Genomic DNA, 24,029 nt, shown 5'->3' on the forward strand with positions numbered 1-24,029 from the left:
GAAAAAACCAGACCCGCAAAACAGCACAAACGCTGCTTTCCCGGAGGGTGAAAAAGCGAAAGAAAGACGGAATTCAAAGTTTAGGGGTGGGGGGGAAGCTGAGCCGAACGGGGGGCGGGGGGGGAGTGTAAAAAGGGAAAAAAAGAGAGGAACTTCCTGTGAATCACATCCTATTGCCCTAGAAACGCCCACCCGCGCCCGTGATTCGCTAGCTACGTGAGGAACCAGCTTGAGCACACAATGTCCTAAAATTAGGTGTCAGCAAGAGCGCTGGGCGCGGAGAGAGGCGGTTTCTCCTCGAGACGGGCGGCAAGCATGGCCAGTCGGCTGAGGAAGGCGGGCTCTGTGTCAGTGGAGCTTCTCCCGCCTTCCTCTGTACCGGCGACCGAGGTGGATGAGGGAAGGCGAGAGGGCAGCCGGGGCTAGTGGTGGTGGCGGCGGCGCAGGAAGAGCGGCTGTGGGGTGGGGGTGGGGGGCTTCGGCAAGTGACGCCCCGCGGGGCTGTGAAGCGAACACCCCCCCCTCCTTAGCCCGAGCGAGGGAAACCCCCTCGAGCGCCGGAGAAACTTCAAGGACTTGCCGCACCGACAGCCCCCTCCCTCTTTTCCTATTTCCGCGGAGATCCTCGCAAACGCGGGAGGAGGCGAGGATCCTGGGCGCGGGGGAGGAGGAGCGGCGGCGGCGGCAGTCATGAACCCCAGCGGGCAGCGAGGATTAGGCAAAGCGGCCGGCGGCGGAGACGATCCCTGGGAAGAGTGCCTGGAGGTGGCGGTGCAGCTCGCGCTCCAGGCGGGACAGGTGAGCGGGAGCTGCTTCGGCGGGGGGTGGGTGGGGGAGGGCGGCTGTCTCATAAGGGGCTTCTGGGTCAGGCCACACGTGGAGCCTTGTGGGGAGCAAGCAAAACTTTATTTCTTCTCTCCCACCCCTTTCTCCATTTTGGGGCATCGGTAAACGAGACTTCCCTTCCCCCCCCCCCCACCGGTGCACTTTCTTCCTTTTGCCTCTTGTAAGATTTACGTTCGAGATTTCTTGCTAACTTGAGCTGCAGCTGCGTGCAGATCTTGGGAACCTTCCCCAACATGGATCCCTTCAAATGCACGGAGCTTGAATTTGAATGGAATCTTTGAATTGTATTTGAAGGGGATCAGGTTGGAGAAAAGAAGTACGTTGTGGTAATTCAAATATGCTGAATTGGGTGCAAATCCACCAAGTTCATTGGGTTTCAGTTACTCCTGAATAAGTGCAGAAATTAAGAAAACGACTTGCCTGCAGAAGTTGTGAATGCTCCAACACTGGAAATTTTAAAGAAAATGTTGGATAACCATCTGACTGAGATGGTGTAGGGTTTCCTGCCTGGGCAGGGGGTTGGACTAGAAGGCCTCCAAGGTCCCTTCCAACTCTGTTGTTATATTATATTATATTAAATCTGCCCTCTTACATGTTCTTTTAGGATAAGATGTAAAAGAATCTGGGGATTGCATATCATGAGAAAAGGAGCACTTTTGCTCTGTAATAAACTTGTGTGTAGGCGTATGTTTTATCATTTTGGTGTCGTCATGGTTTGATACGGATACTCATTTTTATTGGATGTTTGAAACTTAAGAAATGCAGCTACACAAAGTAAATAACAGAAAGTGAACCTAACATATTTAAATTCACCTTTACACAATATTATTTGAAGGGTTAATATATGTTTTCTGTCTCTAGATCTATAAAGAGGGATCTCAAACTTTTCATTTCACTGATCCCTTCATGAAGTTTCAGCTTGTTCACTGACACACATTTGTTAAAATAATTCAATAAATACTAATTTAACTAATAGAACTGAATTTACTGAAATAATACTATGTAGTTTTATCAATCCTTGAGTGTTAGTATTAACCACTTTCTTCTAGGAGATAGGATGGTGAATGTCTCATCTTTTCCTCATGACAATTCTGTAAAATAAGCTTTCAGTTCAGTATCATCCAATGAGTTTTTGTGGTTGGAAATGGACTTGAACTTTCATATTTCAAGTTTTAGTTGCTTTTAAAACTGAGCTCTTAACATTCATCACAAAATTAAGACTTAAAAAGGAAAAATAAGGATCACTGAGAAATTCTGTGCCACAAATAAATACCAGTAACAATCATTGGATAATAAATTCTCTACTGTATCTATATATATAAAGGGCGAAAACCACTCACACCGTAATCATGAAATCTCTAGAACCATAAAGCCTACAAACTTGAAATTTGCCACGTATGTTTCTCTTAGCTTCTAGGTGCTCACTAAGAACGGATTTTTTGAAACCATCAGAGCATTTGTATTTCCTATATTATGATTAACATGCTCTGATGCTAAGGAGTTCTACTCCCCCTCCCCACTTGAAAAGAATTCGGTTCCAAATGCAAAACACAAGCAGAGGAGAGGAATTTCACTTTCAGTTTTACCTTCACATCAGGAAGCAGCTTTAATACTGAACACTTGAGCTAAGCCAGGGCGAGGCTCCTTCCTGTCTCCTTGCTCACACAGCAAATACTATTTCCCTTTCCAAACAGCCCTCTGATGCAAAGGAGTTCTACTCCTCCTCCCCACCTGAAAAGAAATATGTTCCAAATGGAAAACACAAGCAGAGGAATTTCAGTTTTACTTTCACAGCAGCAACCTGGGGATAGGATAGGAGAGCCTTCTGAGGGGCAAGGCTGAGGGAGAGAAGGGGATATGATAGGTGAGCCTTCTGTGGGGCAAGGCTGTGGGATCGTAACTACTCATTAATTTTCAAGCTGTAAGTGCCGATTTATCAAGCTTGATCACATAGTTTCGTAGCGAAGCACAAGTATCCAGCTTGTTGTTTCCCACTCCTCCGCTGACGGCCGGGTCAGGGAAATCCGAATCAGGCATGCCTCTGCAGCTCTGCAAAGTCCTCGCAAAGTTCTCAAGGCAGGCAGGAGACCAGAAAGTAACTTCAGCAAAGTAAGGTAGACTTTGCCTGACTCAGAGAATGCCAGAAAGCAGATCCTTTATATAGGCCATGGGGTGTGGCTCCATGACTCATCACTTATCCAGGCCTGCCCCTCCCTTCCTTCTGTTGCCGCCGCCCACCAATTCTCCTGAAGCGAGGGTCACTCCAGTCTGCAGCTGTTGGTAATTGACCTTCCTCAGGCTCACATGCTGTGGGGGAGGGGGAGGGGTCTAGTTGCTCCGTTTGCCTGGGCATGGAGCCAGGGCTGGGGGCTGGAGGCACTTCTTCTTCTTCGGCCTGTCTGGGCATGGAGCCAGGGCTAGGGGCTGGAGGCACTTCTTCTTCTTCGGCCTGTCTGGGCATGGAGCCAGGGCTGGGGCCGGGAGGCATGCTAGGACATTCCTCGGCGTTCGGAAGCAGATAAGACGGGCCCGGTTGCGGGGAAAGCGGACGAGGCACAGCACAGCTAGTGTTTTTATAGGTGCTTTCTTCCTATATCAATTTTTTATACTGGCACACTAAAAGGAAAATTTTATTCTCCCCAGTAAAAATGATCACAACATTTCTTATTTTTGCTTTCCTTCAGTTTAAACTGTCCAGTAAACAGTAACCTCTTAGGAGAGGTAAAATCAACCACTCATTTTGCTAATTACATAGTGATAGAGTCTACTGCAAAAGAGTATAACTCCATTGTAGAGGGGGCCTATAATGTGGAGTACAATATTATGATATTATACCCTTGCATCCAACCCCCAGCTCTGTATACAGATCCATATTTAATGTTGCAAATAGATAACTGTTTAGTTTTGTTTGGATTAAGTTAGTCAACACCAACACAGTGTTGTTATTTTTGAACAAGAATTTTTTTAACACAAAGTGCATTCTTCCCTTTCTATTACTTTTATTCCTTTCAAACAAATTGTGTCGTTCTACTGCTCTGTTCCAGGAATACAGTCATCTACCAGGTCTCCATTATACTTAATAAACATATTTTACTGTACAGTGATAAAGTCATCATACCAGTTCTCTATTATATTTATTACATCATATATGACTTTCTATGCTGAGAGCCCAAGCTTGTCTTATTTTCCATGTGTATAGACAATAATGACCATGAAATTTATTCCTCATTCTGATTTTTTTTAATGATTTAAAAGCCCCATTTCAGCAACATTGCTTCTTCTTACAATGCACAGGCCTTTATATGAAGCCCTTCAGGATTTTTGTTTCCATCTATCATCCTTTGGTGAAACACAATTTTACTAGTCCTAGTGAAATATGACCGATCTTCCTCCAACAATCTCTTACCTAGATGATTCAGACAAAGGTCCCAGAAATAAAATACCCCCTACTGATTCACTGATTTACAATATTCTTTCCCCATACAGTCCCATTTCATGAACTGAAAGGATGGATATCACTGAGCCCTGGGGATCTTGAGCTTCTTTCCAAGATTTTCAAACTCGTCATGCGATATAGTTGTAGCTGGTTTTTTGCAGAATTGTTTGTACTCATATATTAGCAGGAAAAGATAATTATCCGTGGATTTGATTAATCTTGTTTTGTCATGTCTTTGATCTTTGGGCCTGTCAGATGGAACACTTCATGAGCCAAAGAGTCTGGTCAGTATCATTTGTTTTAGTTTCTCAATGTGGTGAGTTGCCAACTACTACAACTCCTTTTTTGTTACTTTATAGGGCAAAGTTTACTTGCTATTAATAGTATATGCTTAGAGTAATTGCCTGAGGCAGAAACCTAAGTTACCTTGCTGCTTTTCTTTAGCAATAGTAGGAAGGAAAGGAAATATGGTTTGCATATCTTGTATATTTCTAAGAAGTTCTTTTACCTCTTGAAACATGGTAATAATAAAAATGTTTTTTAATTGTGATGATGACTGAGAATGAACTAGATTTTACTTGTGGCCTTCCAAATAGCAGTTGGATAACTTGAATATTCTATTTTGAATCTGTTCCTATATGACCTATTGAGTTTATTACTGTGTACCTAAAAAGAGGCCAGCTTTCTCAGCCCAGGAACTTTTTTGCTGGTTAATGCCAAATTTATACAGGATAAGATCATATTCTCCACAATTTGGTTGTGGATAAGTATGCAAACTGGTATGCACAACTAGCATATATTTACAGTATTGGGACCTGGGGTTGACAGCAAGTTGTGATGTTGCCCTCTTGGAAATCTGCTCTGCCATGTTACAGGTCCTGCATTAGCAAGTGATCCAATAGTAGGTGATTTGGGTAGCAATGATTGTCTGGAATTAATAGTGGCCAGAGGGTCTGGTTTGGAAGTGACAAGTTGTGCATGCCTATTTGTGATTTTGGACAATGGCAAATCAGAAACTTTTCTTGTGTATTGCATACCTTGCTGCATAGCAGAGTGTTTTTGTGATCTCTTGGAGCTTATTGGGGAGCAAGAGGTAGAAAGCTCATTGCTTTTCATTTGGGAGACTTCTGTCTCCAAGGGAAGATTCCATGAGACTTCATGGCAACTCCAGGCAGTCTAGGTGCCATACTAGATAGAGTGTTCATCTACAAGCAGTCGACATATCATCTGATAATGGAAGATAAAGATTAAATCTTTGCTGTAGTTAAATTGCTCCCTGTTCATTATGAGCCTCATTACTGCCAAGAGGCTCTGCAGGATGGTAGGACCTACAGTATAGGACAGTCTGGTCCAGTGCCTAATGAATCTAAATGGATTCGAGAGAACACTTAGGGGTATCCCAAATAAGCTAGTAAGTGGTTCTTTTGAGTGCCTGAGCAATTTTTGGAGTATTGAAGTAGCCGCAACACTTGATGAAATCACCTCCAATCAGTCACTAATTCCATATTTATGTACGAAATCCTGCCATCCTGGACTATTCCTGTGTGCTAGTTCTGAGGGATGAGGTGGCAGAAGACACACCTAGAGTACTAGTGGACCAAAACCAAGAGCAGATTGGACTAGATACAAGTAACTGTTCATATTTGAGATTACACTGTATGAATAAATATGGCAAAATAATGCTTCTTATTGCAATTACAGATTGTGCCTCTTCAGCCCTTGTATGGGTGTTTGCATTCTTTTGAGGGGCGCTCTCTCCTAAAGCCACGTGAGATTCTAGGGCGGGATTTCATATTTAAAATTGCTTAAATTCTCTCTGGCCTGGACTCTGCACATGATGGGTCATGATTGGATTAGCTTTTTGAGGGTAACTGAGATTCACTTCAACTGCTTAATTCTGAAGAACTGTACAGGATGATCTGTGGAAAATGCTCTATCACATGGTTGTCCAACGTTTTGACTTGTCTGGGCCACATTGAGTGAAGAAGAATTGTCTTCGGCTACATATAAAATATATAATATATTTAATGTACTGTATATAAATAACAAACTTACAAGTGATCTAGGCTTTTGTTTCTTTAGCCTTCTGTGAATTTAACAACTACGTGAATCTGCTGGAAAAAGTACATGAGTACAGGATCATCAGAGTACTGATTATTTCAAATTATACACACACCATTGGTTGGGCTGAAGATGCAAGTCCTGGCTCCTTGTTTGGAGGCTGTTGGAATTTGGACAGGGGAAAAAACAAACCAAGATTTAATCCCTGTAAGATAAACATGCTACTTGTCAAGAAACCATTAATGATCTACCCCAAGATGGGGAGGCACTTGGTCTAAAGAAGCAATTCAGTGATTTAGGGTCCTCGTATACTCACAGCTACAACTATATAGGCAAGTAGAAGCTAGGGTTACTTAGATTTGGCTGGTACATCAATTATGGATTTACCTGGAGCATGATGCCTTGGCAATGATCATCTATGTCTTCATCACCTCTCAGATAGATCACTACAATGGGTTTTCAGGTGACTGTCTTGGAAAGCTACCCAAAAACTGTAGTCCATGCAGAATGCAAAAGCCTGTCTGCAAGTGGATGAGAGCTTCTAGTAATCTTCTAGTAGCTTTCTAAATACAATTCAAGGTGCTCTTTTTAATCTGTAAAAGCTTTTATTGAATGGTTTCAAGGAAACCACAGAACCACCTACTTAAATTAGAACTGAGATTATTTATTCATCCTGATGGATATACTGAGAGTTTCCCCCCTCACATGTGAGCTTAAAGTCGGGGGGATAGGCAAGAGTATGATGCTTCTCTGAGTATGTCCCAGATTTAGCTCAGGAGTTTCCAACCATAACTTCCCTGACTGCCTTTTCTAGGGCATTTAAGACTATCCTCTTTCACAGTTCTCTAAATCTCAAATTGTGGGAGTGGGTTGGCTGTTACTGAATTTTGAAACCATATTTATGCTTTTATGTAGCTTTGGCCATGAATCCAGAATGTCATAAGTAAATATGCCTTGTTTGAAAACCATGGGAATATCACTGTGTCAAGTAAATATAAGTTCATAGGATTTTTTTTTTAAAATAAGGATTTTAAATAAAGATTACAGCCAAGCACTTAGTTTACATTCCTGTGAAATAACAGATGCTTTCAGTCATGCTTAGCTTCTCATTGCTCTTTTAAAGACATTCCTTTTTTCTTGAGTTTACTTTAAAAATATTTCTACTTACATGCCTTTAGAATGGAATTTATATTGTAAGTCATTTCTGGATACTCTGCAATGGTCATGTTTGCCTGAATTAATGTTTTACTCTGAAAGAAAGTGCAAAGGATGAAAAGATAATATTTGGCAGTATAAGGAGAAGCAAAAATGAAGAAATTATAGGGTTTGTATTTTTGTATCATGTATATTCTATTTGGCCCATTTTTCTAGGCTTTTAGAAAATTGTCTTTATAAAAGCTTTAACAGAAACCAAAATTATTCTTATTGTAACAGTGTCCACGTAAATATTGTATAAAATTACAGCATGTCACTTATGTACTTATTAAGGACCAAGTTCTGGACTCAGTTCAATCTTAATTTAACCAGTTTAATTTATTTTAACTCAGTTTAAATAAACAAAATGCAGTCCATTTTATGTAGTCGTAATACTGCACAAAATATTTTCTTCTGATAGTTCTTGTTAAAAATTGAAATACTAATATAGCAGTTACTGAATTCACAACATATACATTTATACAGTGATAAAGTGTTAGCATCCTAATTGTGAAGCAAAAATGTGGCATCTAAACAGCAGCCATTAATGAAGAAAATTTAACAGAAAAATAAGGTAATTATGTTAATCAACACCAGAATCTTCCTGAATAAAATACTGTATTTTACACATGATATCATTTTAGAAGTTATTGTGAGCATAACTAAGAACTGTATCACTTATTTCTATTGAGAATTTAATGCAGTTTTTCAGAAAAATGGGGAAAATTTGTAAAGCAAGATATAATATTTTCTTTCTAGATTATTAGAAAAGCTCTCACAGAAGAAAAGCAAGTATCTACCAAAACATCTGCAGCAGATCTTGTGACTGAAACTGATCACTTGGTGGAAAATTTAATTGTTTCTGCATTGAAAGAAAAGTTTCCCTCTCATAGGTATGTCTGGCCATGGCATTATTCTACTGCTGAAGTTTTAAGTGAATGAAAATCATAATTATGCGAACAGATGTGCTTCACAGGTAATATATTTGAATGAAACAAGCATGTTTCACACGCAGAAACATTTTCTGGAGAGTATAGATTGGCAATAGCCACCTATTAAATATAGCTCTGGATGTATTACGTTGCCACATAATGATCTGGTTCTTAAATATACTGAGGCCCAATGGAATTAGGTTTCATATGCTCTCTGAACCTGGATCATAAATTGTGGTTAAGGTGGTTTGCACAAATGGTTTGTTTTGTTTTGTTTTGTTTTGTTTTAGTGTTTTTAAGCTGCTTCAGTTGTATCAGCAATTTTAGCCAGGATTCTAATCCTTGTGATTAATTTTGCTTCAAATTTTCAAACATAAGTTAAGAAGCAAGAATGAAATGCTTGATAAATGTGGCTCTTTCAACAGCTATATCTCTATTACTCCAAGCTCTGCTTTCATCTGAGCATGCTGGTTTGGGAATTCTGGGAGTTGAAGTCCACATATCTTAAAGTTGCCAAGTTTGAAAAACATTGCCATGGATCAGGCTGTCAAACTCACAGCCTGTGGGCCAGTTGCACCACATGCTGGCCATGCCCACGCCTGGTTTAGTGAAGGGGGGGAAGGCACTATACGTCATGTGACAACGCAGTGATGCCGCAAGTTTGACACCCTTGCCATAGATGAAAGAATTCTCCAGGATATGGCAGAAGATTTGAAAAGCTACATGTAGAAATGGTTTTCCAGCTACCATTCTTGCCAACAATTGACTTTTTTGGCTACAAACATCACTTGAATTTATTTATTTATTTATAATTGCATTTGTATACCGCCCTTCTCCCGAAGGACTCAGGGCGGTTCACAGCCAATTAAAAAATACAATAAATACAAGTTAAAAACAGACTAAAATTTATATAAATAGTGGCCAAAAATATTAAAAACTAAGTAATACAAAAAACTAAAACCTCATTTAAAATTACTTATTCAGGCTAGCCCAGCTCGATGGAATAAAAGAGTCTTCAGCTCACGGCGGAAGGTCCGAAGGTTGGTGAGGCAGCTCATTCCAGAGGGCAGGAGCCCCCACAGAGAAGGCCCTACCCCTCGGGGTCGCCAGTCGACATTGTTTCACCAATGGCACCCCAAGGAGGCCCTCCCTGTGGGAGTGGACAGGTCGGTGGGAGGCTGTTTGTGGCAGTAGGCGGTCCCGTAAATAGCCCGGTCCTAAGCCATGGAGCGCTTTAAAGATGGTAACCAACACCTTGAATTGCACCCGAAAGACCCCCGGAAGTCAGTACAGCCCGCGCAGGAGAGGTGTTATATGGGAGCCACGATGTTCTGTTTCCCTCCCCCAATACTCCCAACAAAGAGTCAGTCAAAGGCCTTCTCTTCTAATTTAATTACATAGATAAATGTCCTGGCCACGTCTACCCACGGGCCTGCCAAGTCTCTGGAGATAACGAGGAAATTATAGATAATATAATTTACTCACGAATATATTTATTTATTTATTTATTTATTTATTTATCTATCTATCTATCACATTTATATACCGCCCTATCTCCCTAGGGACTCAGGGCGGTTCACAGGCAGATAAAAAAGATACATATAAATACAAAATAAAATAACACTTAAAAAACTTATTCTACATAGCCAAATTTTAAAAACAATATAAAAATAACCCATTAAAACCAATATAAATTTAAAATCTAATCCAGTCCTGCGCAGATAAATAGATATGTTTTAAGCTCACGGCGGAAGGTTCGGAGGTCCGGAAGTTGACGAAGTCCTGGGGGGAGTTCGTTCCAGAGGGTGGGAGCCCCCACAGAGAAGGCCCTTCCCCTGGGTGTCGCCAAACGGCACTGCCTGGCCGACGGCACCCTGAGGAGTCCCTCTCTGTGAGAGCGCACGGGTCGGTGAGAGGTATTCGATAGCAGCAGGTGGTCCCGTAAGTAACCCGGCCCTATGCCATGGAGCGCTTTAAAGATGATTACCAAAACCTTGAAGCGCACCTGGAAGGCCACAGGTAGCCAATGCAGTCTGCGCAGAAGAGGTGTCACACGGGAGCCACAAGGGGCTCCCTCTATCACCCGCGCAGCCGCATTCTGAACTAACTGAAGCCTCCGGGTGCCCCTCAAGGGGAGCCCCATGTAGAGAGCATTGCAGTAATCCAGACGAGACGTCACGAGGGCGTGAGTGACCGTGCATAGGGCATCCCGGTCTAGAAAGGGGCGCAACTGGCGAACCAGGCGAACCTGGTGGAAAGCTCTCCTGGAGACGGCCGTCAGGTGGTCTTCAAAAGACAGCGGTTCATCCAGGAGGACGCCCAAGTTGCGCACCCTCTCCATCGGGGCCAATGACTCGCCCCCAACAGTCAGCCGCGGACTCAGCTGACTGTACCGGGATGCCGGCATCCACAGCCACTCTGTCTTGGAGGGATTGAGCTTGAGCCTGTTTCTCCCCATCCAGACCCGTACGGCTTCCAAACACCGGGACAGCACTTCGATTGCTTCGTTGGGGTGGCCCGGTGTGGAAAAGTACAGCTGAGTGTCATCAGCGTACAGCTGGTACCTCACACCGAAACCACTGATGATCTCACCCAACGGCTTCATATAGATGTTGAACAGAAGGGGCGAGAGAATCGACCCCTGCGGCACCCAAGTGAGGCGCCTCGGGGCCGACCTCTGCCCCCCTGTCAACACCGTCTGCGACCGATCGGAGAGATAGGAGGAGAACCACCGATAAATGGTGCCTCCCAATCCCTCCAACCGGCGCAGCAGGATACCATGGTCGATGGTATCAAAAGCCGCTGAGAGGTCTAATAGGACCAGGGCAGAGGAACAACCCCTATCCCTGGCCCTCCAGAGATCATCCACCAACGCGACCAAAGCCGTCTCAGTGCTGTAACCGGGCAGGAAACCGGACTGGAACGGGTCTAGATAGACAGTTTCATCCAGGTGCAGGGGAAACTGCCATATTCTTCCCTCCATTGATACAGTTTGCCCGCGCAAATTCATTGCTTTGTCCAAGACAAAAAACCAGGAAGTCCCGCCTCCTATTTATAGTCTCTGCAGATGTCACTGCATGACCATCATTCCTTGGCTTTGTCCCAACGCTTCCTCTGCTGCGTGCGCCGGTCACGTCTGCGCAGTCTTGCATCACTCCAAAACTGTTCTTGGGGCGTTGCCAAATCAGAAGAAAGCTCAGGGGAATCAAGCCTTGCCGGACCCTCCTCCTCCCTTTGAGTGGGTGCCAGGGAGGGAGAAGGCCCAAGAGAAGCATGCCTTGCCAGGTCTTCTCCCTCACTTTCTGAATCATCCGAGTCCAGGAGTCCGGGTCCAGGAACCTGGGTCACACGAGGTACTCCCTCTATCACCTGCGCGGCCGCATTCTGGACCAGTTGGAGCTTCCGGGTGCTCTTCAAGGGGAGCCCCATGTAGAGAGCATTGCAGTAGTCCAGGCAAGATGTAACGAGGGCATGGTGACTGTGCTCCAGAAAGGGACGCAACTGGCGAATCAGGCGAACCTGATAAAAAGCCCCCCTGGCGACGGCCGTCAAATGATCTTCAAGAGACAGCCGTGCATCCAGGAGGACTCCTAAGTTGCGCACCCTCGTATGTACCAGTATGCTTGGAAATTTGTAGAAATGAAATTCATTGTCCCTAGGATTGCATCAGATGGAAGCAAAGCCAGAAGTAGTGGCGATAAGCAATTGGAAGAGTCACTTTTTCCAACTGTTTCATTCTTGCTTCTTTAGGTTTGAAAATTTAAAGGAGAGTTATTAACAGGGTTAGAACTGCACATACCTTAAAGTTGTGAAGTTTGAAAAATACTGATCTATATTTATAGTAACTAACTTTACAAATGTGTGCTTAATAAATACATTTGACATCATTTAAAGTTTCTTGGTACAAATTCTCCACTTCATGAACTTGATAGAGAAAGTGGAGACTTGATACTATATTTCTTTGGTCTTAGCCCTTGCATTATGCTTAAATTATAATATATAATAGCTGTATATGATTAACCTTACAACACCTTTTGAGAACATTTAGAGGCAGTAGTGGCAAGAATACTATTTTCCAAAGCATAACAAACATGTAATGCTTTTCATACTCTTCCAGAGTATAATAAAAGTATATATCTTTATAAGTGTATTCAATGATTTTAGTTTGAATTGGGACACAGAGACATTTTCAGACTATTCTAAAATGGATATATGCCAATTTCTATTGTGATATTCTTGTTTTAATTTTGCCTTTGTTGTCTTAAATCCAGATTTAAGATTTCCTTTCAGTTCTAGATGGTTACAGTCTCTAGACTTTTTTTTTGCAAATATTCATGTTTTGTTTTTGTTTTTTAATTATTGTTTACAACGGGTGGGCTGGGACTACAATCTTATAAATTTCTGAAGAGCTGCAGGAAACTGCTTTTTATTCCTAACCTGAAAGCCTCCCCTCCCTCCAGCATATTCTACGAGAGGAAATAAAAGCTAATTTTGTTTTAATTTGTAAAAAAAACCACTGTACATAGTTCAAAGAAAAAGCCTGTTATTTATACACCCTGTAAATGTTCTTCCAGCTGTCATCCAAAAGAGGACTATTGCACAGTATGATGAAGAAGCAATCACTGCATTTTTGCATGATATATGTAGATTTCTCATTCATTAAGATCTTGGCATATATATAAGAACTTTAAGTCTCTTAAGCCTTCTTGAGATCATTTGGTTACAATTTCTTTCATTTACAGATATATGTAACAGAGAAAGTTTTTATGCCAATTCCTAGTATGCTGTTCAGGCTGAAATCTATTTTAATAGTACATTTGCAACTGCTTCAAATGCACCTTTAATTCAAAGTTTTTTTATTTGAGTTTTGTTTATACCTATGTTAGGTTTATTGCGGAAGAAGCTACTGCTGCTGGTTCAAAGTGCATACTCAATGACAGTCCAACTTGGATTATTGATCCTGTTGATGGCACCTGCAATTTCGTACATAGGTAAAGACAGGGTAAAAACCTTGCATCAAATGACACAAGCCAGATTGTCAAGCATCTTTAAATGCCTGAAGTATCAGTGGAATTTCTGTGTGTGTTGAATCCCTTCTAGTTTTATAGAGTGTGATAAAATGTAGAAGGATGTTGGAGCCCAGGAGGAAACGGCTACATTCCAGAGAAGCAAGAAGCAACTGTGTGTGGGAGAAAGAGGCTAAAGATAGCCCTTCCATAATAGCTACAGAATATATTGTGCATGCAAATAGTAAAATGCTCAGTCTGGCAAGATTTTGTCTATAGGTGGGAAACAATAAAGAACTCACCTTGAAAGAATCAATATGTATCATTCTTGGTTTTGGGCCTGACATGTAGCTTACAACTCATCCTTCTGCATGTTTTTCACCAAGCAAATTTCAGCACAGGATTACATCAAATTTACTTGTAAAGTCTACATATATTAAAAATATTGTAATAGCATTGCTTTAATATTTATACTACTGCTGAACAACAAAAATCAGATCATTAATTTGACCTACTTCCGTAATTGATGTTCTTTTAACAAATTAGTTTGTGAGTATTAAGTTGTTATATTCTGGATCATCTTGAATTATTTTCTTTTGGAGGGAATTTTCATTAGGCTGCAATCTGGTTCATAAAATACTTCATAATGGAATGTATTAGTTATGGAAGGAAAAATATTTATTTTCTCAAGTTATAAGGTGGCAGCAGTTGCTAGGAAATGACTTTTGAACTTATTTTAGAAAAGCAGCTGCTGCTCTCTCTTAGTCTATTCCTGGTGCAACAATGTCCTATGAAGGCAGCAGGGAATAAGAACAGCTACTTGGCTGCATAGATTCCTAAGGTTTAAAGAATGGGAAACTTTCTCAGAATCAGATAATTAATCATTGGAAAAGTCACAAAACTATCTTTAGGATTAGGATGCAAATCAGTTTTCTGACAATTAAAATTATATAAACAATTAGAATTTAATCTCTAAATATAAAAAAGTAAGATTTCTCACCTGAGAGAATCAATGAACAAATACTATCACAATGTTGATATGGTACTAGTCATTATTAGAAAATTTATTAACAAATATAATGTATTTATTTACACAGGTTTCCAACTGTAGCTGTTAGCATTGGATTTGCTGTCAACCAAGAGGTATAAAATAATGTTCTGTAAGTTGGATAGGCTTTAGTGGCAGCTGTTAAAAAAATGGGGGGGCGGGGGGACGGATTAGTAAATACACCTGAATAGTTCTTATGCAAAATTTTTCCAATTTATCTTATGGTATTTGTGGAAATATAGATTTCAATGCATAAACCTACTTATAATATTCAAACCAGCTTTTTGATGTTTTTACGTAACAATTATAAATGATTCTTCTCTTAACTAAAAATGTTTTGGATACCCGTTCTAGCCATGCAGAACACTGTGTTGCAAAAGCAATTATAGAAGTACCCCTTAACCTAAACCTTTTTCCTTACATTTAATTGCAATCAGTAGAATATACTTGCAAAGTATATGCATTTAGGAATGGGTATAGTATTTAAGCAAATGATCAATCAAATTTATTGCAATCATAGGCCAGCAGTGCTGTCTATCCGTTAAATCACAGGATTTATAGCTCTCTATGTAGTTCTCTATCTTCCCATGTTACTGTAGAGCAGGGGTATCAAACTCAAGGCTGCGGGCCGGAAACCAGCCCAGAGGGGCTTAGATCTGACCTGCTGGGCCGTCCTGGAAACAGTGAAGGACCAGCCCATGGTGCCCTCTGCCAAGGAAAATGGAGCTAGGGAGGGCCCGTGCTCCATTTTCACTGGCAGAGCACTCAAGCCACCATAGGCGCCCCTGACACGAGTGATATTGAGCTGGCCATGCCCACCCTGGCTATCCCCACCAGGCCCTCCAAGGTCAAACACAACCTGATGTGGCCTTCAATGAAATCAAGTTTGACACCCCTGCTGTAGAGTATTTGTCTGGATTTCTAGACAAAATGTTGGTAGCCAGTATATGGCTTTTACACTCTTCCTTTAGAACAGGTGATCCATTGAACTGGGTTTTCCTACAAAAAATAACAAGTCTTTCTCCTTTGGCAATTTTGTTTGGCTGACATCCAGCCTTGCTGCTAGACAATGATGAAAGCCATAAAAATATTGCGGTAACAAAAATGTTGGATTGTGCAAACTTTGGAAACATACCCTTCATGTTATTTCTGTAAACAGACAATTGCTTTGGGGTAAATTACATATGATACATCTTGATAGAAAGTGATAGCCAATGGAGAACCCAAGAGAAGGATGATGGAACACTTCTGATAAGTGATTATACTTGCAGTGAGTACTCTGCAGAAGAAGTTTCTTGTATTTCTCATTTAGTAATTGTGATGTAAAAATTAGCCATTATATAAGAGGATGGTATATTTAATTTCCTGTAGCTTTTATCATAAGGAATATTTGGGATAATCAATAGTGTAAACTGCACTCTTATGCAGTTTAAAGAGATTTGTTTATACTAATATAATGCAAATTGCATTCATGTTCCTTTTCTTTTCTTAAAACCTAAAGCTTGAATTTGGTGTAATTTATCACTGCATTGAAGAACGATTATACACTGGTAGAAGAGGTCAAGGGTCATATTGTAATGGCAAAAGGCTTCAGGTGTCAAAAGTGACAGGTTGGTTTAGTTTTTGTAAACACTATAAATTTATGCATATATATATATATATAATATTATAGAGTTGTCACTAATTTTAGATAAAATAAATGTATCTTCTAGGTATTTTTTCTTAATTCAGGTTAATAATATTTTTGCTACATTACTATAAATTCAGTTACCCTAAAATTAAATTCTGTTTAATCCTATTGCTAGCTGTCTGGGTATCCAGAGTGGGGGATGGAGGGCAAGTTACAAATCATGTGTTGTGACCTCATGATATAGAAACTGCAACTTATACTTATGCATCAGGCACTGGGACACAAGTACATAAGGGGAATTCTCTTATTGATGTCACCATGCATTGTTGTAGTCTGTTTGCTACAGATGCCTTCAGCTGGGCCTATCTTCAGTGGCAGGCAAGTGAGCCAAAAATAGCTCAATTATTACAGAGCTGAAAAGATCTGCCTACAGTTGGATCGAACTGGTTGAAGTCGTCCTATCAGATGCTAAGGTTGCTGCAAGGACATTACGAAAAGCAGGCTGTATTGTTTGGGAGATATAGTTGTAAAACCACCTTTTAACAGCTTGCCCTGGCAGTTCAAAGAGTTCAGACAATTTCTTTTAATGTTCACAACCTCTATTGTCTTATTAGTGTCGAACTTTAAGAGCATAATTACTGATTTATGGTGGTCTTGTAAGGATGAATTAGAAGACATTCCTGTTCTCCCAGGCATTTATGCATTAATTTGTTGCACATTTTGCATTTTACTGGCGTATGTACATATGTAAATACAGATAGTCCTCGACTTACAACAGTTCATTTAGTGACTGTTCAAAATTACAACAGCACTGAAAAAAGTGACATATAGCCACTTTTCACACTTACACCTGTTACAGTATCCCCATGGTCACATGAACAAAATTCAGATGTTTGGCAAGTGAATTCATATTTATGACAATTGCAGTGTCCTGGGGTCATGTGATCCCCTTTTGCGACCTGACTAGCAAAGTCAATTGGGAATCCAGATTCACTTAACCATGTTACTAACTTAACAAATGCAATGATTCACTTTACAACTGTGGCAAGAAAAGTTGCAAACTCACTTAAATGCTTCACTTAGCAACATTTTGGTCTCAATTGTGGTCATAAGTCGAGGACTACCTGTACATACACACAAATTGGTTTGGTTTGGTTTGAATTGCTTAAATCACTTTGCAATCTGTCTAGAGACCTCCTGTTATTGAGTGCAATAACATCTAATATTTTAAATTGTATATGCATTCTAGTAAGAAATATTTCAAAATTTTGATATTTCAATCACTTTCAATTCAGTGATTCACCGTAAAGCAGGGGTCTCCAACCTTGGCAAATTTAAGCTTGGAGGACTTCAACTCCCAGAATTCCCCAGCCAGCTTCTCTGGCTGGGGGATTCTGGGAGTTGAAGTCCTCCAGGCTTGAAGTTGCCAAGGTTGGAAACCCCTGCCCTAAAGTATTTCTAGAATAGCGCTGTACGTTGTACAAAAGTTTATTAAGCTGTTGTGTTGTCTTGCCTTTCTTTCTAAAAAATGCATATGATTTGCATCTGAGAGTCCCACTCTGTTTTATTATCTTTATTGCAAGTTCTAAAATTTAATTCACATGGTCTTTGAATCTCAGAACTTTGAGTATTCAAGTCCAAGTAAAAACCTATAGTTAGACTTGAGTAGTCAAATACTGATAACTTTTGGGTTTATTGTGGATTTTTTTGTGATATATAATGTGATATTTTCAATCAATTCTAGAATGGCATGAAAGGATAGGTAGACCTTGTTCATAACTGGGACTAGCAATGGTTGATAAATCAAACAGTCACTAAGTGAAATTGCAACTGCTTACTATTTTCTTCAGTTTTCCTTTGCTTTACAGATCTGCAAATGTCATAAATATGGGGATTGGTCATAAAGTTTCTTTTTCAACACAGTTGTAATTATGAACAGTTATTAAATGAGGTAGTTACTAAACAAGGACTATCTGTGATAGTAAGATGATTTATTTTATTTAGGCTTTTTTAGTTTTCTTTAGCAGAAATTATTTGGATTTTTAGATAGGAGACAACTATGAAATCTTATGCAATAGATTAGATTGTGAAGTAAAAAAAAACTCATACCAAAAGAAAACAGTGGAGAGCTACTTCCAAATTGCAACCAAGGAAACAATGTAGACATGTCCATTTAATCAGCATGCATTTAGTTTGACTCCCATGAAATTGTACTATTAGTATGGTTGTAAATAAATTTACTTTAAATGTTAACATAAATGAAATCAGGTTTAGTGTCCATTTTTTGCTATGTGGTCTCTGGCATGCCATTCAAAGATCAGTTGTGGATTTTGCCTCTAAAAAAGATTACTTGAAAATGATTTGTGCATCCAAAGATGTAGCATTTATAAAAGAAATTAGAGTAAGCTGTTGAATTAATATACATCAATCATGTTTCTTGCAGATATCACAAAAGCCTTGATTTTAACTGAGATTGGTCCAAAGCGAGACCCTGACACTCTGAAAGTTTTTCTTAGTAACATGGAACGACTGCTAAAGGCACAGGCACATGGGTAATTCTGTTTCCTGTAAAATTAATAAATTTAGTAACAAGAAAAATGTTAATATACTACTTTGGTTAAGTACTGCTGTCAGAAATCCAGTCAACCAAATTAACAATTTCATTGGTATTCAAATGCATATATGGACTGTGCCATCAATAGTGTCCTTGTGTATCAAGAGAATTCTATCCCTGAGATATATCTGCAGTAGTGCCACCACAGTCTTCTTTTTTGCACTGAATTCTTGAATTCCATCACAAAAATAAGCTACGTTAGGCTATAAAATGTGTTTAATGCATGCTTACTTCTTCATCTTTATTGCACTTGGCTCTTTAAGGAAAGTGTTTTCTGTCTAGAATATCATGTTCATACTGGGCATCAAAGATAAAAGCTGTAAAACAAGTAAAAACGTTGAATCCAATATTTGGAAATGAATGTCACTGCACAATCACTTCCTATGAGCAAAGCTAGGCTTTAATATTGTTTGCAATTTTTTCAACATTTATTGCAGGGTTCGTGTTATTGGAAGTGCTACTTTGGCACTCTGTCATTTAGCATCTGGGGCTGCAGATGCATATTATCAGTTTGGCTTGCATTGTTGGGATTTGGCAGCAGCTACTGTTATTATCAGGGAGGCAGGTGGCGTTGTGATAGATACATCAGGTAAGCAAATATATTTTAAGAAAGATAAAGTATGAGTTGCCCATAATACCACTCCTTCAAATTCAAGAGAGTTTAATTTTTTTGCCACAATCTCATTTTAGACTTCCTGAAAGTCCAATCTTTAGGAAAGAATGTTCAGAAAAGTGTGAAAGCATATTGGGGAGTGGTGGCCTTAGAAATGGGGAAGGAAGGAAGTTAACTTATGCATGAAAGCCATTCTGTATTCTAAGGGTTTAATGTACAGTTTTAAAAGTTTGCTAATACCGTGCTTCTCATTATACAGTTGTAGTCCCTAATGGCTTATTGTATTTTTATGATGGGAAACTCAAATTGGCTCAAAGCAAGACTTCCCAAATGTATCCCACAAGTATTTTGGGTGATATCAAGATGGACTTTAGGACAAGAAATGTCTGTCTTACCTTTGAGCCAGCCCCTGTTCTATTCATATTAGTTCTCTTTTCTTCTGGAAGGAGGAAAAAAAAAGACCAGTCAACACTCAAAAGAAAAATTTGGTATTTCCAAGCACTGCTAGGGAGCATAGGTGAAGGGGATTCTGGAGGGAGAAAGAACAAGAATAGGATCAAAAAAAGGGAACAAGAGAACATGAAACTTTACATATCAGAAAGGTTTAGTAATGTTCTTCCTATATATGTGTCCCATTAAATGCACAGAATGGACTACACAAGAAATAATTTGTGACTTCATCACAAAAGAAACATCTAAGCTATTTTTCAATAAATTTTTCTCCTAGGTGGACCTCTAGATCTGATGTCATGTCGAGTAATAGCAGCAGGTACCCAGGAGATGGCCTCATTCATCGCTCAGGAAATACAGACTATTCACTATGGACGTGATGATGAGAATTGACCAGACATCAATCTAAAACAATATGAAATCTGGCCTTTTAGAAATATTTCACTTCTTTTAAGATGGCTTTTAGAAACTGTTATTTGTTTCTTGTACAGTTTGTAAATCAAATATATTGTAAAAACAGTTGCATTTTAGGAAGGTGAAAGAGGTGTATTTGGGCGTGCGTGTGTGTGTGTGTTTGGGACCTTTCCCTCTTTTTAATGAGAATATTTTTCAGTTATTGTTTTTTTAATGTTAAAGCTCTTTGAGGCTGTAATAGAAGTGGAGATGTTTCTGGTTTCACATAGAATAAGAAATAAACTTTATGTTTCAGATCTCAGGAATTTTTTTTTTGTTGTTCCATGGCAAGGAACAAGTAGTGCCTCAAGTGCCCTCATCCAAAAATACTTGAGTGAAATTACTATTTTTTTTCTAAATTTAAAACAGACCTACTGAGCAGCTCTTGAGAGAGATACATTTATTTATAGGGTGCACACAAGCATGATGATGATACATATTCTTAGAAATATGTATTACCCTTGGATAAGTAAACAGGTACTAAAAGAGCTGACTAAGGAATGAAAAACATTATTTTTGAAACATTCAAATATTCCTTAGCTTGGTTCAAACCCTAGACTATAACAACATGTTTTTACTAAAAATAACATGTAAGATTCACTAAGATGATACTGTTCACAACAGTTTCTTACTAAGCACATAGGTAGCCTGAAACCTAGTGTATAATTAGTGGTAATTATGTGAATGGAGTAATATATATTTTGACTACAGCTGGATATCAAATGTCCAAGTTACATCTCTTGATGTCTTCATAGATAGATCCATGTAATTTTCTTGGTAACAATACAGAAGTGATTTTCTATTGCCTTCTTCCAGGATAGTGTGTTGACTCTGTAAACTGCTTAGAGAGGGCTGTAAAGCACTGTGAAGCAGTATATAAGTCTAAGTGCTATTGCTATAGTGTTGCTTTTCTTTTTTTACTTCTCAGTCTAATCTAAAGTCCTGATACTGGTATTTTCAGGAGGTTTTCCTCTGCAATCTTAATTAGGCCCACCTCTGCTTAGCTTTCAAACCCAGGCAGGTGCTGTTATGTGCTGAGATAGCCATTGTGTATCCTTGAATGATTATTGTGGAGAAAATTAATCTATCAAAGCATATTCGAAACTAGCAGAGAGATTCCTGCAATGCTGAGTTAGTATTCTTTGAAAAGTGCTTTGTAGTTTATCCTGTGGAACAGAACTGAAAAGTATCTCACTATTATTCAAAAATTGTGCTTGGATATGTCACAAGAACTACCGTTTTCTTGGGTGGAAATGGGCATGACTTGGGCTGAGTTTTCATAAGCAGCACATAAGGTGGCAAACTTTTAGAACTTTGGTTTACATAATGAAATGTTGCATGATATTTCCAAATAAATGCCTAAGAAACAGAAATTACAATGAAAGGATCCTACCCTACCTAATCTTTTCACTGACCTATTGTTTTCTATGCTCGAGTATTATAAATTATTGTGATAAACTCTTATGGGCCACCTCTTGGCATTTCTACTAATACAATTTAGGAATAGTTTGCTATCTCCCTCATTGTCAAAATTAGGCTTTAGATTTATGTGAACTAGAGTTATTGACAATGACTCTGGATTAAGTGCTGGAATTGATAATCCATGTTCTATCCAAATGCTAGAACAGGGGTGTCACACTCGCGTTGTCAAATGACGTATCATAACTTTCTTTCCCCCTTTGGTAAACCGGGCTGTGGGTGTGGCCAGCGCATTATACATCTGGCCCATGGGCCACAAATTTGACACCCCTGTGCTATGCTAGAATATTACATTGGCTATAGTGTACCTTGTTTTCTTGATATCTCTAAGTCCTAAATGCAGTGGAGATAAATGGCATTTATGATACTTCTAAATAAATATGTGTTTATGAATTTAATTTAAACCTGAGCCAGTTATCCCTGTATGCATGAAGATAAGAATTTGGGCCATTCTCTTAAATATTGAAGATATATTGAGAGGTTTAAAAATTGGATACATTTTCCAGTTTAAAAAAAAACTTGTATAGTGGATTGGATCCAAATTTAATTCTAAGACTAGACCTATTAAAAGCAATAGGAGCTCATTTAAATACATGTTTGAAATAAAGGATTTGCAGCTGACTAGTTTTTGTAGCTGCTGTAGAATTTGATAATTATTAAAGGAACCACTGAACAAGAAATTCTTTCACTATTCAACCATATTACCGAAAATTTGCCTCCATGGAATTAATCTTTGTATATGTGCAAAAGTTCATCAAAGGTTTAACTGTATGATGAGAACTTTGTTATTCATTGTTGTGTTACAATAGCAGTTGCCAATGAATCACTTCTTCCCTTCTGTGCCACTAACGTGCTGTCTGTATGAATTGTTGCATTTTTCCATATTAAAGAGCTTTGTGGTTTGAGTTCTTAGAAAATGTGGCATAACTTAAAAAAATGAAATTTTGAAGATAATGTGTATAATAAAGCATATATTGTGCAGTTAAACCAGAAGGGCCTAAGAATGCAGATGAAAAACTACTAAAAAAAAGCCATCAGAGATCATTAATTATATCATTAAGTAAATTTATGTCAACTTCTTTGGTGACAGATGTTTTTCTTCACTTAACCACTAGTGAAGAAAACATTAGCATTCCCCTTACATTTTTCCTTATGAATGGAAAATTCCTGCCACTTAATTTCTTTCCTGTCTGCAGCTATCAAGATACAGTTAAAAATCAGATAAACTTAATAACTGGAACATTAAATGAACTGAAACATTAAGAAGTAATATAAGAGATTAGGACAGGATCATAAAATATGATAAACTGCCGTTGCACAAATGTTTAAAAATGATAGCATATGCACTTTTATGCACTGTTGATTTTATAATAGCATTTCTACAGCACTTCAGAATGTTCAAAAGCACTTCCTCAATATCATTTGCAAACCTTATGCAAAGATATTCCTCCAATATTCCCCCTCTATAACAAAACATAACAGGATTAGAGTATAATCTGCCTAATGAGTAAATTAGTGGTGGGTACAAGATTCAAACAGAATTTGCTCATAGTAACAGGCTAAACTATATGTGATGCTACATCTGTAGTCTTGTGCATGTTACTTGGGTTAAGAACCAAAAAGATGCAAAATATGATATGAAGCTACATGCCCATTTTTTTCTTTACAGATGCAATGAGGAAAAATATTTTAAATGTGTGAAAAAAGATAAATGCCTTTGTTGTATCAGTAATTATTGAAGACTAATTCACAAAACTTTGTGCATTGGTAGAATATAGGCACCAGATTTAGATTTGATTATGATCCATTTTAACTGTCCCATTCATCCCTTTTAAAAAGTGGTCTTGTGGGTAGCAATCTGAATAGAAACCATGGAAACTAGGTTTTTGTTCCCATTCTGTAGATCAAAAGGAACATACCTGGTTGTGAATTGTTTTTCACAGAAGCTATTATTAAACAATCTGAAGGAGTAATTGGTCTGAAGCAAATTTGGGTAAAAAATATCCATGTACCAGAGTTGCATTTTTTAAAAAAAAAATATGGATAATAAATCAAATAAGGATTTCACATTTAGTGTTCTTAATTTTCCCACCTTTCATTTTCCAATACAATAGTTTCTAGGAAGTTAATATCTTAGCCATTATTTTCTTATATATGCTTTATAACAGGGCAGATAACCTAAGCCTCATAGGCTAATTTCCATTTTTTGTGCAATGGATCTGATCAGATGTCTGGGAAGAAAAGTCCCCTCCCCCAAAAAAGGCTAC

At 39.0% G+C, this 24,029-nt stretch overlaps 1 protein-coding gene across 1 annotated transcript; it reads left to right on the forward strand.

The window, feature by feature from the left end:
• The first annotated feature begins 269 nt into the window (after window positions 1-269).
• On the forward strand, window positions 270-24,008 carry IMPA2 (inositol monophosphatase 2). The gene is made up of 8 exons (XM_058177113.1): window positions 270-798; window positions 8,297-8,430; window positions 13,356-13,460; window positions 14,573-14,618; window positions 16,025-16,133; window positions 18,597-18,705; window positions 19,205-19,356; window positions 20,108-24,008. Exons 1-8 carry the CDS (start codon window positions 691-693, stop codon window positions 20,221-20,223), a joined length of 879 nt encoding a protein of 292 aa, XP_058033096.1. The 5' UTR covers window positions 270-690; the 3' UTR covers window positions 20,224-24,008.
• The last annotated feature ends 21 nt before the right edge of the window (window positions 24,009-24,029 follow it).

This window comes from Ahaetulla prasina, chromosome 3, assembly GCF_028640845.1.
Source record: "Ahaetulla prasina isolate Xishuangbanna chromosome 3, ASM2864084v1, whole genome shotgun sequence".
Classification (NCBI taxonomy): domain Eukaryota; kingdom Metazoa; phylum Chordata; class Lepidosauria; order Squamata; family Colubridae; genus Ahaetulla; species Ahaetulla prasina.

Coding starts and splice junctions, on each gene's coding strand:
- IMPA2 (XM_058177113.1), top strand. CDS start 691: ATGAACCCCAGCGGGCAGCGAGGATTAGGCAAAGCGGCCGGCGGCGGA. Junction 8,431..13,355: donor GAAAAGTTTCCCTCTCATAG/GTATGTCTGGCC, acceptor TACCTATGTTAG/GTTTATTGCGGAAGAAGCTA. Junction 19,357..20,107: donor CGTTGTGATAGATACATCAG/GTAAGCAAATAT, acceptor TTTTTCTCCTAG/GTGGACCTCTAGATCTGATG.